This window comes from Gopherus evgoodei, chromosome 8, assembly GCF_007399415.2.
Source record: "Gopherus evgoodei ecotype Sinaloan lineage chromosome 8, rGopEvg1_v1.p, whole genome shotgun sequence".
NCBI lineage: Eukaryota > Metazoa > Chordata > Testudines > Testudinidae > Gopherus > Gopherus evgoodei.
In genome coordinates, this window is record NC_044329.1 from 6,310,372 (window position 1) to 6,323,621 (window position 13,250).

A 13,250-nucleotide genomic window follows, 5' to 3' on the forward strand; every position below is an offset into this window, starting at 1 on the left:
TCCAGTTCTGTTCAATATCTTAAATCAGTGATTTAGAAAATGGTATAGAGAGTACACTTATAAAGTTTGTGGACGATAGCAAGCTGGGTGGCCTTGCAAGTGCTTTGGAGGATAGGATTAAAAGTCAAAATGATCTGGACAAACTGGAGAAATGGTCTGAAGTAAACAGAATGAACTTAAATATGGACAAAAACCAAATACTCCACTTAAGAAGGAACAATTAGTTGCACACATACAAAATGGGAAATGACAGCGTATGGAGGAGCACTGTGGAAAGGGGTCTGGGGGTCATAGTGGAACATAAGCTAAATGAATCAGCAGTGTAACACTGTTACAAAACAAAGCAAACATCATTCTGGGGTGTATTAGCAGGAGAATTGCAAGCAAGACACAAGAAGTAATTCTTCCGCTCTACTCTGCAGTGATTAGGCCTCAGCTGGAGTATTGTGTCCAGTTCTGGGCACCGCATTTCAGGGAAGATGTGGAGAAATTGGAGAAAGTCCAGAAAAGAGCAACACAAATGATTAAAAGTCTAGAAAACATGACCTATGGGGGAAGATTGAAAAAAAAAAAGGTTTGTTTAGTCTGGAGAAGAGAAGACTGAGAGGGGACATGATAACAGTTTTCAAGTACATACAAGGTTGTTACAAGAAAGAGGGAGAAAAAATGTTCTTCTTAACCTCTGAGGATAGGACAAGAAGCAATGGGCTTAAATTGCAGCAAGGGCAGTTTAGGTTGGACACGAGGAAAGACTTCCTGTAAGAGTGGTTAAGCCCTAGAATAAATTGCCTAGGGAGGTTGTGGAATCTCCATCACTGGGGATTTTTAAGAGCTGGTTAGACCTGTCAGGGATGGTCTAGATAATCCTTAGTCCTGCCATGAGTGCAGGGGACTGGACTAGATGACCCCTCGGGGTCCCTTCCAGTCCTTTGATTTGTGCCTCCCAGTTTAACAGTACACAACAGTGCCACATCCCCATGAGGCACGCCATATTTCAAAGCAATCTGAGCAGCTAGTCGGATTTCAGAGCCCTTACAAGAGTCAAGTTGCTAAAGCATAGAGAACAAAGGGAATGGAAATTCTCTAGCCGTTTTTTTTCTACATACCTGTCTGTGTAGAAAGGTACATTTTCTGACCCAAAGGTACAATTTGGGTTCCCCAAAGATTTAGGGGATCTACACACACCCCTTTGGTAAAACTCAACAGCCTGAGACCATTCTGACCGGCATCATACCAAGAGTTTGATCTTTAGTTCTGTGCAAACGACACCCTAGAAACTAAAATGGCTATTTTTTTCAGGGCTTATATCTCTGCAATCCCTAACTCAAACAACCCCATATTTGGGACATGACCCCTACCCTGCACCCTTCTGAGGCACACCAGATCTCAAAGGCATCTGATTAAGCATATCAATTTCATAAGATTTAGAAAAGTCGCCCTTTGAAAAGAAGCAGTGATGCAACCTTAACTACAGCCACTCTGATGTAGCCAGCACTTCTCATTAAGGAAGAGTGAAACTGAATTGCACTGGAGTCAGGTTTGAATGAGTCACACAGAGGGCCTTAAGGAGATGGGTCTTGCTAGGGAAAAAAAAAATCAAAGTAACACCCCTCCTCCCTTTTTCCATCCCTCCAGCCCCACCCCACCCCCTGGTGTGCTGAAAATGGGCTTGGAGTGGAGGTGGACAGGTTTATTCTGCAAAGGAGCCTTTGTTAAAGAGAGCAACTGCCATTTATTACTGTCCCCTGGCTTTCGGTTAGTGCAGAGAAAATAAATTGTTCTTTTTTAACAGCTGCTTCCAAGAAGCACTCTGCATGAGTGTGATTCCTCCCCCCGACCTCCTCGCTTTAATGTAAAAAATGGGGCTGATTTGTTTGGGGGGAGGGGGCCTTTTATAGCTCAGTGCTCAGAAATCTTCCTTTGTGCCAAGATAATGAAAGTGGGACACCAATCAGAAACTCTGGTGGCTCTTCAGAATGAGGCCCACGGACACAGAGGCAGGGTCTTAAACTATCTCCCCCACCCCCCTTTTCAAATGGACTCTGTCATTGGAAAAGGGAGCACTCTCTTCTCTCTCTCCCTCCACCCCCAAAGGAAGAACCCACCCACCCCCATCAGACACCAGGTGAAGAACCATGTAACTTTTAAGCTGCAAGTCCCTAACCAGCTGCAGCGAGGACCGTCAGAACTAAAGGGAGGACACAGTGAATGCGGCTCAAAGCACCCGGCCATTTTCAATCCTTCCTTTTTAGAAGGCAAGGCAAGAGAAGTTAAATGTTAGAGGCCAACCTGCCCCTTCTCATGGGAGGGGGTCTCAAAGGGGGAAATTTTCCCAGAAGGGTCTCAGAGCAGAAAGGGGTTTGTCCATGCCCCCCATCACCACCAGAAGGAAGAGAGGTTCTAGCTCCAAGGCCCATAGTCTCACAGGATGTTCTGGAGCTAGTCATCTGCCTGGAGGCTCTGGGCTGGCTCCCAAGCATGCAGCCCATGAGGTCCCACTGACCAGGCTTATTCCAGGGGCAGATTTCCCTAAAGCTATATGGGCAAGTTCCCATAGCACCAAACAGAGGCCTAGGCTGCATTAATTCTCTTGCATTGCTTGGGGGGTGGAAGGGGGAGTGGTGCATGTTCCCACTAGCCCTGCATCCAGCCCTTCCAACACACTGAGCTTCTGCCTGACAAAGGCCACTTGGTGGGGGATGCAGAACAGGGGATCCCATTTCCCGCAGGTGGCTGACCCCATCACCACCACTCCCAGCCTGCAGGATGGAGGGCTACCAAGTGGGAAGGGTTCCTTCTGCACACTGCTATGTGGGGATGATCCCGCTTTTGGATTGTTTCCTCTTCCTGTGAGCCAGAGGGCCAAAATCCACCTTGGTGGAAGTGGCCACAGTTCCAATACCTTCAGCGAGGTCCTGCAGAGAGTGGAGGGTGCTCAACAGGCCAGTCTGAGGGTGGCTGCTGTGACTGTCCCCGCAAAATACAAGAGAACTGGCTCAGCACAGGACAGCAGTCAGACTGGGTTTGAGACCTTGGCCTTCTGATTGTGATCAGGGGACCGAGGGGGTGGCTCCAGCCCCACCTTCCCCCTCCATCCACACCATTGTGCCCCAAAATTGAGTTAAAGACGGACGTCCAGCAGAGCAGCTAATGCCCTGGTGCCGATGGCTGGAGCATATGGTTTAGCACCTCTGCACCTCTCCTGGCCCACTGTGCTTCACTGGCTGGCCTCTGCTTTCTTTCCCAGCTTTGCCTGCTCAGAGATCCCTATTGCTGGCAGCCATGCACTAGTCTTAAAGGTTGTGCTGGTTTTTACTGGCCATGGTTTCACTGCTGCTCTCCGTTACACCCTGGTCAATCAGGAGTCACTCCACTGACCTCCCAGCAGATTTACACCAGTATCAGAGACACAGGATTGGGCCCCATGAACTCAGCTGGTTCTGAATCTCCCCAACAACAGGGGGTGACATCAGCACTGAAGCCCTTCGGTGTCAGTGATGTCATCAGCAGTTGCCGTGGAGTCAGACAAAAGGGAGAAATAGGGGGGTTGGGCTCACAACCCAGGGTAAAAAAAAAAAAAAAAATCACCAGTGATTTAGATAATGCCATAGAGAGTACACTTTGCAGACAATACCAAGCTGGGCAGGACTGCAAGTGCTTTGAAGGATAGCATTAAAATTCAAAATGAACTGGAGAAATGGTCTGAAGTAAATAAGATGAAATTCAATGAGGACACATGCCAAGTGCTCTTCCCAATCAGGAACAATCAGTTGTACGCATACAAAAAGGGGAATGACTGCGTAGGAAGGAGCACTGTGGCAAGGGATCTGGGGGTCATAGTGGAACACAAGCTAAATATGAGTCAACAGTGTAACACGGTTGCAAAAACAGAGAACATCATTCTGGGCTGTATTAGCAGGAGTTTTGTAAGCAAGACACAAGAAGATTAGGCCTCAGCTGGAGTATTGTGTCCAGTTCTGGGCACCGCATTTCAAGAAAGATGTGGACAAGTTGGAGAAAGTCCAGAAAAGAGCAACACAAATGATTAAAAGTCTAGAAAAAATGACCTATCAAGGATGATTGAAAAAATTGGGTTTGTTTAGTCTGGAGAAGAGGAGACTGAGAGGGGACATGATAACAGTTTTCAAATACACAAAAGATTGTTACAAAGAGGAGGGAGGTAATTGTTCTTGTTAACCTCTGAGGCTAGGACAAGAAGCAATGGGCTTAAATTGCAGCAAGGGCAGTTTAGGTTGGATATTAGGAAAAACTTTCTGTCAGGATAGTTAAGCACTGAAATAAATAGCCTAGGGAAGTTGTTGAATCTCCATCACTGGAGATTGTAAAGAGCAGGTTAGACAAACATCTATCAGAGATGGTCTAGATAATCCTTAGTCCTGCCGTGAGTGCAGGGGACTGGACTAGATGACCTCTCGAGGTCCCTTCCAGTCCTATGATTCTATGACAACTGAGCCCTGGATGGCAAAGTCTGTCACTCAAACGAAAACCCGCTGCCCTCAAACTAACACTCAGCGCTTTGTGCCTAGTGAAGGGTGGAAGGTCATGCCACTGCTCACCTCTTCTGAGTGCTGCTCCTGCTGGAAGAGCACAGAGACCAAACCGACACAGGGAGGGGACACCCAGGAAAGTGGAGGCAAATCAACTACAACCGATGTTTAGGCAACGCGCATGAATTAAGGCCCCTTAAGCCCCGGGTGGATGTTTTCAGTTCACCATGACTTAACTCTCCAGTTGGCAAGGCCACTGCACTCCCGAACGCATCTGCACTGGGGGGCAATAGCGAGCTGTGAGATGTTTCGCCAGGCATGCAAGGCTACACATGTATGCAAAATAGCCCCCTCCGCCAGGCGAGTCCTTGCACATATGCTGCACGCCAGGTCATGCTGTGTGGAGGAGGCCATGTTGTCCTAGAAAATGGTGTCCTCCAGGCACATGTCTGGGGTCTGGAGGGATCATCCTGCAGGCGCAGCTGGTCCTGGGCCATGTGTTGCATATGCAGACAGCAAGCCACTGCTGGGGGTGTCATAACATTTCTTCCCAGATCTGGACCGTAGCGTCCAAAATATGGGTGTTAGCATGAAAACCTCCAAGCTTAATTACCATCTTAGATCTGATATCGCTGCCACCAGCCAGGAATTATACAGTGCCTAGCTCACTGTGGTCTCCCCAAAACCTTCCCTGGGGGACCCCCAGACTTAGATGCCTTGAGTCTTACAACAAAGGGAAATAATGCCCTCCCCTTGTTTCCTTGTTACTTCCTCCCAGGTTCCCCTCCCTGGACGACCCTAGGAGATTCCCTGCTTCCAGTCCTGGAAACACAATACTGAGAGATCAAATCTCCCTCTCCCCTCACCCACAGGGTATGCAAAGTCAGGCTTAGTAAATTTAACACAAAGAGAGTTTCCCCCTGACTTCTTCCTCCCACCAATTCCCTGGTGAGCTGCAGACTCAATTCCCTGGAGTCCCCACTAAAGAAAAAACTCCAACAAGTCTTAAAAAGAAAGCTTTATATAAAAAGAAAGAAAAAGGACATAAAATGGTCTCTGTAGTAAGGTGACAATATACAGGGTCAATTGCTTAAAAGAAAAATGAATAAACAGCCTTATCCAAAAAGAATACACTCCAGCAACTACACACATGTAAATATAAAAAAACAATATAAACCTATTGTCTTACTATCCTTGTACTTACAACTTGGAAACAGAAGATTAGAAAGCCTGGAGATTCCTGCGGTCACTCTCAGAGCCCAGAAAGAGAACAGACCAAGAACAAATGACTCACACCCAAAACTTCCCTCCACCCAGATTTGAAAAAGTCTTGTTTCCTGATTGGTCCTCTGGTCAGGTGTTTCAGGTTACTGTTTGATAACCGTTTTATAGGTGAAAGAGACATTAATCCTTAGCTATCTGTTTATGACAGGGGGTGGTGGGGAAGTGGGTTAACCAATGTGCATCAACCTCACACCTTGGGTTGATTTTCCCCTAACTTTCCTGAGCATCCCCCTGTAGAGGAGCCCCCAGACCAAGTGGAAAGTGACTCATACAGCTTCCCCACACCCCACAGGGCAGCAGCATGCCATGACCACACCGTCCTCTCCAGCCTGGTGCCTGTAGGATGAAGAACATTGGGGCAGTGCTGCTGCGTGCTGCTTTGGCAATTTACTCTGTAATGTTTGCCTTGGCCTCCCTTTGGCTGGAAGAGCAGAGAGCCAGAGAAACTTGTGGGAGATCAAACTAGCAATCCTGGAGCCAGGCTTCCCACAGAGACCAAGCCCGCAATGCCGGGACTGTTACCAAGCGGCCAAAACAGAGGCAGAATTGAGGTCCCACTCCAGACATTGTTCACGGGGACTCCTTTGCTAGTGGGCTGATTGTACCGGGTCGGACAGGGGGCAGCACAGCTGGCCTCGCTGAGAGGGGTTGAGTGACTGTGACCAGCTGCCTGCAGGGCTCCTTGCCTTCCCCTCGCACCATAGGGACCCGTTCCCCACCTGCGCGCATCCAGAACTGGGTTCAGTACGCGGGGCTCAGCGCGCCGCTGCTCTCCGCCCCGGGCAGGGAGGAGTTACCAGCCCCTAACCGGGAGCGAGCAGCGCACCCAGGGCAGGTGCCTATAAATGCGCGAAGGAGACAGCTGCGGTGCGGAGGCTGAGCCTGGGAAGCTGCTTCACGGGGACTGGGAGACACGGGGCTCTCCCGGCCCAGAGCCGCAGCTCAGGGGGGCTGGGAGAGGCGATGGAAGGGCCAAGGGCAAAGAGGGGAACGTGACCAAGCGCCGCTGCAGGAGACGGGGACTGGAAGGCGCAGGGCAGCGGCAGGGCTCCGCCAGCCGGGGCCCCGGGGGAAGTGTGGCGCACGGGCAGCCTGGCGCACGGCTGCGCGGCGGTGTCCGGTTCTGCCGCAGGCTGCAAAGTTTCTCCCCACCAAGGGGAACTTTTCCGGAGGAGCGCACGGGACAGCGCGGAGCGCCGGCTGCCGAGGGAGCCCGGGGACGGGGCTGAACGGAGCCGAAGGGATGAACGAGGTGGGAAGAGCATCAGCGGGGCAGGAGAGGTGCCCGAAGCCCGGCGCTTGGCACCCAGAGCGCGGCACCGGGAAGGGAGCGCCCCCTGCAAGGGGCTGGCTGCCCTGAGCTCCCCCGGGCTCCTAGCGCTGCCTGCGGGAGCGGGACTTCCCCAACCAGAGCCACAGAAACCACTTGACGCGTGTGGGCAGCGGCCCCCGTCCACCCCCCAGGCACGGGGCTTTGGAGAGAGCGCCCCGCGGAGCAGCCACAGCGCCGGTCGCAGAGCCGCGTGTGCGCAATTCTTAGCTCCTCCCGGGTGCCCGAAGCGGTGATCGGCCGGGGAATCCCACCTCCCCGCGAGGCCTGCGGACAGGGACAAAAGGCGAGACCCTGCCACGCCGGCCGCGGGAGCGAGCCAAACTTCCAAGGAACTTCTCCGGGAGGGGCCCATGCGCCTCTCCTGGCGCTTTGAGAGGGGCACTGACCCTTGCCTGACCTCCTGGATCAGGGCCACTGGAAACTCCTAGTCCTGACTGGCTGAGGACTCTGCTCCGCCCTGGGAGGCAGGTTAAATGACCCAGGATGGAGGAGGAAGGTTCTCTGCTGAAGATCCTGTCTGCTGGCTTGGGAAGGGAGGATGGTCTCTACCCCACTTGGGTGGTGATCATGCTGGCTGTCATCCTCATCGTCACCATCATTGTGGACATCTTGGGCAACCTCCTGGTGATTGTCTCAGTCTTCAAGAACAAGAACCTGAGAAAAGCAGGTAATGGCCTTGTCAGGACGGGGGTGGGTTCGCTCTCCAGGTGCCCAGGAGCAGCTATGCCTCTGTCCGCAGGGCCCAGGAGCAGTAAGCCAGCCTCCTGCCCCACTAGTGCAGTGACATGCCAGTGCTAGCAGACTCCATCTTTGTGTCTGTGTGTCCGTCCGCATGTGTGTCTGCCTGTCCGTCCATCTCTGGGTGTAAACTTCTCCCACCCAGCACAGCTGGGATACAAGGCAAATTTCTAGTAGGTGCGGAGTGCCTGGAGTTGGAAAGGCTAGTAAAACAGGCTACCAAAGCTTAGAGGGGAAAATTCTGTTGTCCATACTGACCCGGGCTTCCATGCCCGAGATACATTGCACCCATTGGCTTACAATCTCAACCAGATCTGCAGCCAAGTGACTAGTGATTTTGGCTGCTCAACTTGGGACACCCTAAAAAAGAGCCTTATTTTTCAGAGGGTGGGTACTCAGTGCTTTCTGCAAGCCCTTTTGAAGAAGTCTCAGCTGGGGCACCCCAAAAACTGAAACACCCCAAATCACTCATCACTTCTGAAAATCTTGACCCAGATTCCACCAGCTGGCTTCAGGGCTCATCAACACCCTCTCCAGGGGAATTCTGGCCAAGTTCCTTGTAGGATCTAGATTCTTCTTAGCTCAATTAAGGGGTTTGGAGGACCTAAAGCTCCCCCCTCCTAGCCTGGCTGGTGATTTTGTAAGATCATGGGAAGAATAGGACACAAAATGAATGGTAAGAATTGTTCCAGCCTTCATGCAGGAGAAAACAGCTATTTTCCATTTGCACAGCCTGATTCTAGCAGCAGCTACTGTTCAATTGGCATTTAATAAATCCGGGTGTTTTGGTTTTTGTCCATCTTAATGCACTAAAAAAGTTACCAGTAACTCCAGGTTAGGTTGTTTCTGCTGCAACGAAGTGAATAATTTTGCTGACCTCACTCTCTGCTTGCAAGCCCCACATAGGCAGAAAGTTTTCTGTCTTCCCTTGCCTATAATAAACCCAAATTACAAACCAAGGTCTTGGTCAGTAATCATTAGCCTCCATCCCTGGAAAAGCCCTTCAGTCACTTCATGTAACAATACTTTGTACTTCTGCAGCATTGGATCCCGAAGCATTTTACACTAAATCTGACTCTCAGCACCACTAGGAAATTATTATAAGGGGGGAAACTGAGGCAGCAAGCCGGCGGCTTATATTGTCAAGGACGTCTACTAGTTTTTGATATCTAACTGGAGATAAATTGGGTCTGATTTTTCAGTGGTGCTGAGCATCCAAGAATCCCAAGTGACTTCGGTGGGAGCCAGGCAAATCCCATGCCTCTTAAAAGCAGGCTGTCTTTCTTCCCAGAATTCAGTGACTCCAAGTCAGCATACCTCAGAAAGCTCAGGTCTAAGAGGCAAAGCCAGGAATGGAATCTAGGCATCCTGACACCTAGTCCTGTTCAGTAACTGCTAGACACTACATTTCTAGTTGTCACCTCCTTATCTTTGAATAGGTCCTCTCCCTTGCCGGGCAGGGACGATGGAATCCTTATGACATCACAGTCTTTGCAATGGGAGCGGTAGCAATGCTATGTATGCTCCAATACGACAGGACATCGCTGGCATGACTAGGTACAGAAGCGGGGAGGGCTCTCAGGCTCGGCAGAAGTAGGTCCGTGATGGCCAGGGTTGGGTTCCAGGCTCTGTCCGGGGTTTGATTCCCAGCATTCTGACTTCACTGCCAGGAAAAGGCAGGAGGGGCTGAGAGAGCAGACAAATAACTTTGATAGGCGTGTGTGCACCTGCATGTCCCTTACCAGGGGGCACCTAACCGCTGCTTCATTTATGCTGCCTAGACTGTCGCTGCCTAACCAAATTCGAAGTCAGTGGCTGGGGATAGCCCATGTGCGACTGGTGCAATCTAACACCAGGATCAATCTGATCCTACAAAGCTGAGATATGTCAAAGGATGATGAAAAGCACAAAGCCAGAACCAAATCGGTCATCACAGTAGGACTGACTTTAACATGGTCCCGTGTCAAAATCCAGAGCCCATCCCAAGCATCTGAGTATAACCAGCCCCCCCAGGCATGGAGCGGCCAATTCCACATCCCTGCTGGAGCGGAGCCATGGCGAGGGCAACTAAGTGCAGCCAGCTTGAATGGACTCATTGCATTAAACTGAGTAGTTACCATCTGCTTTGGCTTCAGCTGCAAGTGCCATCCAGGAGAACACATCTCAGTTGTATTGTCTCCCGGGAGAGCAGTGATTTAAACCTCTCGCCTGCTCTTTTCTTTCATTGCAAACCATAGAGGGGTCAGGTTGGGTACAGAATATTGCAAGCTATCTGCCTCTTACATCACGCAGTTCCATCTGACTGGTGTCCTGCAGCCAAGACATTGTATTGTATTCTCTCACCTACCACCGCACCACCAGTGCACCATTTCCCTAGAGCTGCTCCAAAGAGAGGGAAAACCCCACCTCTCGCCTCTCATGGCGAGGAAGAAAAAAGATCCCTGCATGAAAAGACACTGCCGGTGGCTCGGGCGTCCTCTTGCAGAAGAGAAGGAGCAGATAGCTCTGGGCAGCATTATCTCCTTTGGGGATTTAATTCCCAAATCAGCCCAGCAGAGAGCAAGCACACTAATGTGGACCAAAGAACTGCAAAGCATCCATTCGGCTTTCCTTGCCCAACTGCTAGATACGCAACTCACATTTGGCCCAGTGGTTAGGGCTTGACACTGCAGGAGACCCAGGTTCGATACCTGGCTCTACCACAGACATTCTCTATGATTTTGGGCCCGTCACTCACAGCCCAATTTTCAAAAGTGGGTTTCACTTTAGAAAACAAATCGAGCCACTAGCTCATCTGTTCCTCAGCTCCCCATCTGTACTAATAGCACTGCCCTGCCTCCCAAGGGTGTATGAGGATAATATATTAGATGGATGGTCAATGTTCTTTAAATTGTGATAGCACCTAAAGGCAATCAAGGCCCCGTTGCGCTAGGTGCTGTACAAAATGAATAAAACAGAGAGTGTCTGCGCCAGGGAGCTAAAAATCTAGGATTGTGACAAGATGCAACAAAGGGATAAACAGACAAACAGGGTTGGGGGTACAAGGTAGCGATGAAAGGAAGCAGCCATGGTAGTTAAAGTAGTAATAAGTTAAGTATCAGAGGGGTAGCAGTGTTAGTCTGGTTCTGTAAAAAGCGACAAAGAGTCCTAGAACACCTTATAGACTAACAGAAGTACTGGAGCATAAGCTTTTGTGGGTGAATACGTCTGATGAAGTGGGTATTCACCCACGAAAACTTATGTTTCAATAAATTAAGCTACTCTGTAGCTGATGCACAAGCCAGAACAGAATCCAACTCTCAAAGCCATCTCTGCCATGCAAAGAGAAGTAAAAAGACAGTACGGCAAGCAGGTGTAATTTGAAGTAGGCACAGGAAGCTGATCTGTTTGGCAAGGAGAAAGCGTTTTCCTGGCTGCTGCTGCATTCCAATCATAGGTTCTAACTGTTTTTTTTTTTTTGTGTTACCCTCCCCAGGCAATGCCTTTGTGGTGAGCTTGGCCATTGCAGACTTGCTAGTGGCATTTTACCCTTATCCCCTGGTCCTGATAGCTATTTTCCATGACGGCTGGGTGATGGGGCACCTCCATTGCCAGGTCAGCGGCTTCCTGATGGGCATCAGCGTTATCGGCTCCATCTTCAACATCACTGGCATTGCCATTAACCGGTACTGCTACATCTGCCATAGCCTGAAGTACGACAAGCTTTTCTCAGGCGCCAACACCATGTGCTACGTGGGGCTGGTCTGGGCACTCACCTTGCTGGCCATCGTGCCAAACCTCTTTGTGGAGTCCCTGCAGTACGACCCGCGAGTGTACTCCTGCACTTTTGCCCAGTCCGTCAGCGCCCTCTACACCATCGCTGTGGTGGTCATCCATTTCTTCCTACCCATTACCATCGTCAGCTACTGCTACCTGCGGATTTGGGTGCTGGTCATCCAGGTGCGGCGCAGGGTCAAGCCGGACACGCAGCCCAAAATCAAGTCCCATGATTTCTGGAACTTCCTGACCATGTTCATGGTCTTTGTGCTCTTCGCTGTCTGCTGGGCACCGTTAAACTTCATCGGCTTCACGGTGGCGGTCCAGCCCACACTGGGTTCCTTGATACCCGAGTGGCTCTTCACAGCCAGCTACTTCTTGGCTTACTTCAACAGCTGTCTGAATGCTGTGGTTTACGGGGCGATGAACCATAACTTTAGGAAAGAGTACAAGAGAATCATACTGACTGTGTTGCAGCTGGCTTACAGGGCTGATGGAGACTAGCACTCATGTGCTGAGACAGATGGGAGGAGGTTTTACCGTATTCAAACTGATCCCCTGCTCCACTTGTAAGTGAAGTGCAAAGAATGCAGCCAAAACAGCGAGAGGTCGGCAGAGGACACTGCTCCATATATAAGCTGTCTGCAACAAGAACAGTGCAGTTCTGTGACATACTATCCTTTTTAGAATGCAGTGAGGTTTGAAAATGGCTCCTCCTCGCTTAATTGCCCTGGCATAGTCTCCCCAGCCTCAGTCGGATAGGCATGCTGGAAACAGCTAAGGCCAAGTGATTCCTAGTAAATTTATTCAGTGAACTATCCACAAACTTCTCAGCATTTTCTCTAATTTCTCCATGATTCGCCAGCTAATTCTGTGCATCTCAAGGACGTTTGTGAACAGTTAGCTGAGTGCTGAAGACCCCAAATCCAACTGGTTTCATTTGGACCCATGAAATAGTTACTGTTCCATGATTGGATGAGCAGAAGTCCTAGCACTGAAGTTTCCCATGTGAACACACCTTTATGACTTGGGATCTGTCTTCCCTAAGTATTCTCCAGTATTGACTATTTGCACTGGCCACAAGGTTACCCCAGAGTGAAAGCAGAAAGGGGTGCAAACTCAGCCAAGGGGAATTCAATATTTTTATTGAATGGTGGGATTTTCCAGAAGCTCCCGAAGGAGACAGCTGCTCCTGAAAGCCCCACCATACATGAATATACACAACAACTGTAGTGTTTGCTAAGTCATGTGAATGAGCTGAGGTAGTGAACCGTTTCCCTTCTCTTTGGAGCCAAGGGTGAACCCATCACCAGACAACTGAATCCACTTCAGAAGAAGACAATTGTCAGTGAGACTTGACTGCTCCTCTGATGAAAAACCATCACAATGGGAAGTGGAAACCACCACAGTGAGGCTGAACCTAAAAGTCAGAAGATAATCCACAATGACGACAAGTCCTTTGCAAATGGCAGTGGCTCGAAGAGAGCATGTTACTTTTAAATGAGATCAGACTGGGAGGCTCTTGACAAGATATTTAGAACACAGGTGTGAATACTGTTCCCATGCCGAGACGAGCTTATGGAAGCCAATTTTTCTCTTGATGGGTATTTAATTCAAGAGATATTTTGGAC

The 13,250-nt window shown here is 49.9% G+C and overlaps 1 protein-coding gene across 1 annotated transcript; it reads left to right on the forward strand.

Annotated features, from left to right (window-relative positions):
• The first annotated feature begins 7,317 nt into the window (after positions 1-7,317).
• LOC115656752 (melatonin receptor type 1A-like) lies at positions 7,318-12,123 on the forward strand. The gene is made up of 2 exons (XM_030573897.1): positions 7,318-7,792; positions 11,339-12,123. Exons 1-2 carry the CDS (start codon positions 7,609-7,611, stop codon positions 12,121-12,123), a joined length of 969 nt encoding a protein of 322 aa, XP_030429757.1. The 5' UTR covers positions 7,318-7,608.
• Positions 12,124-13,250: the final 1,127 nt, after the last annotated feature.

Bases quoted from the DNA above. Each gene is read 5' to 3' on its own strand.
- LOC115656752 (XM_030573897.1), top strand. From the start codon at position 7,609: ATGGAGGAGGAAGGTTCTCTGCTGAAGATCCTGTCTGCTGGCTTGGGA. The intron at 7,793-11,338 runs GTAATGGCCTTG...TACCCTCCCCAG, and splicing joins CAAGAACCTGAGAAAAGCAG to GCAATGCCTTTGTGGTGAGC.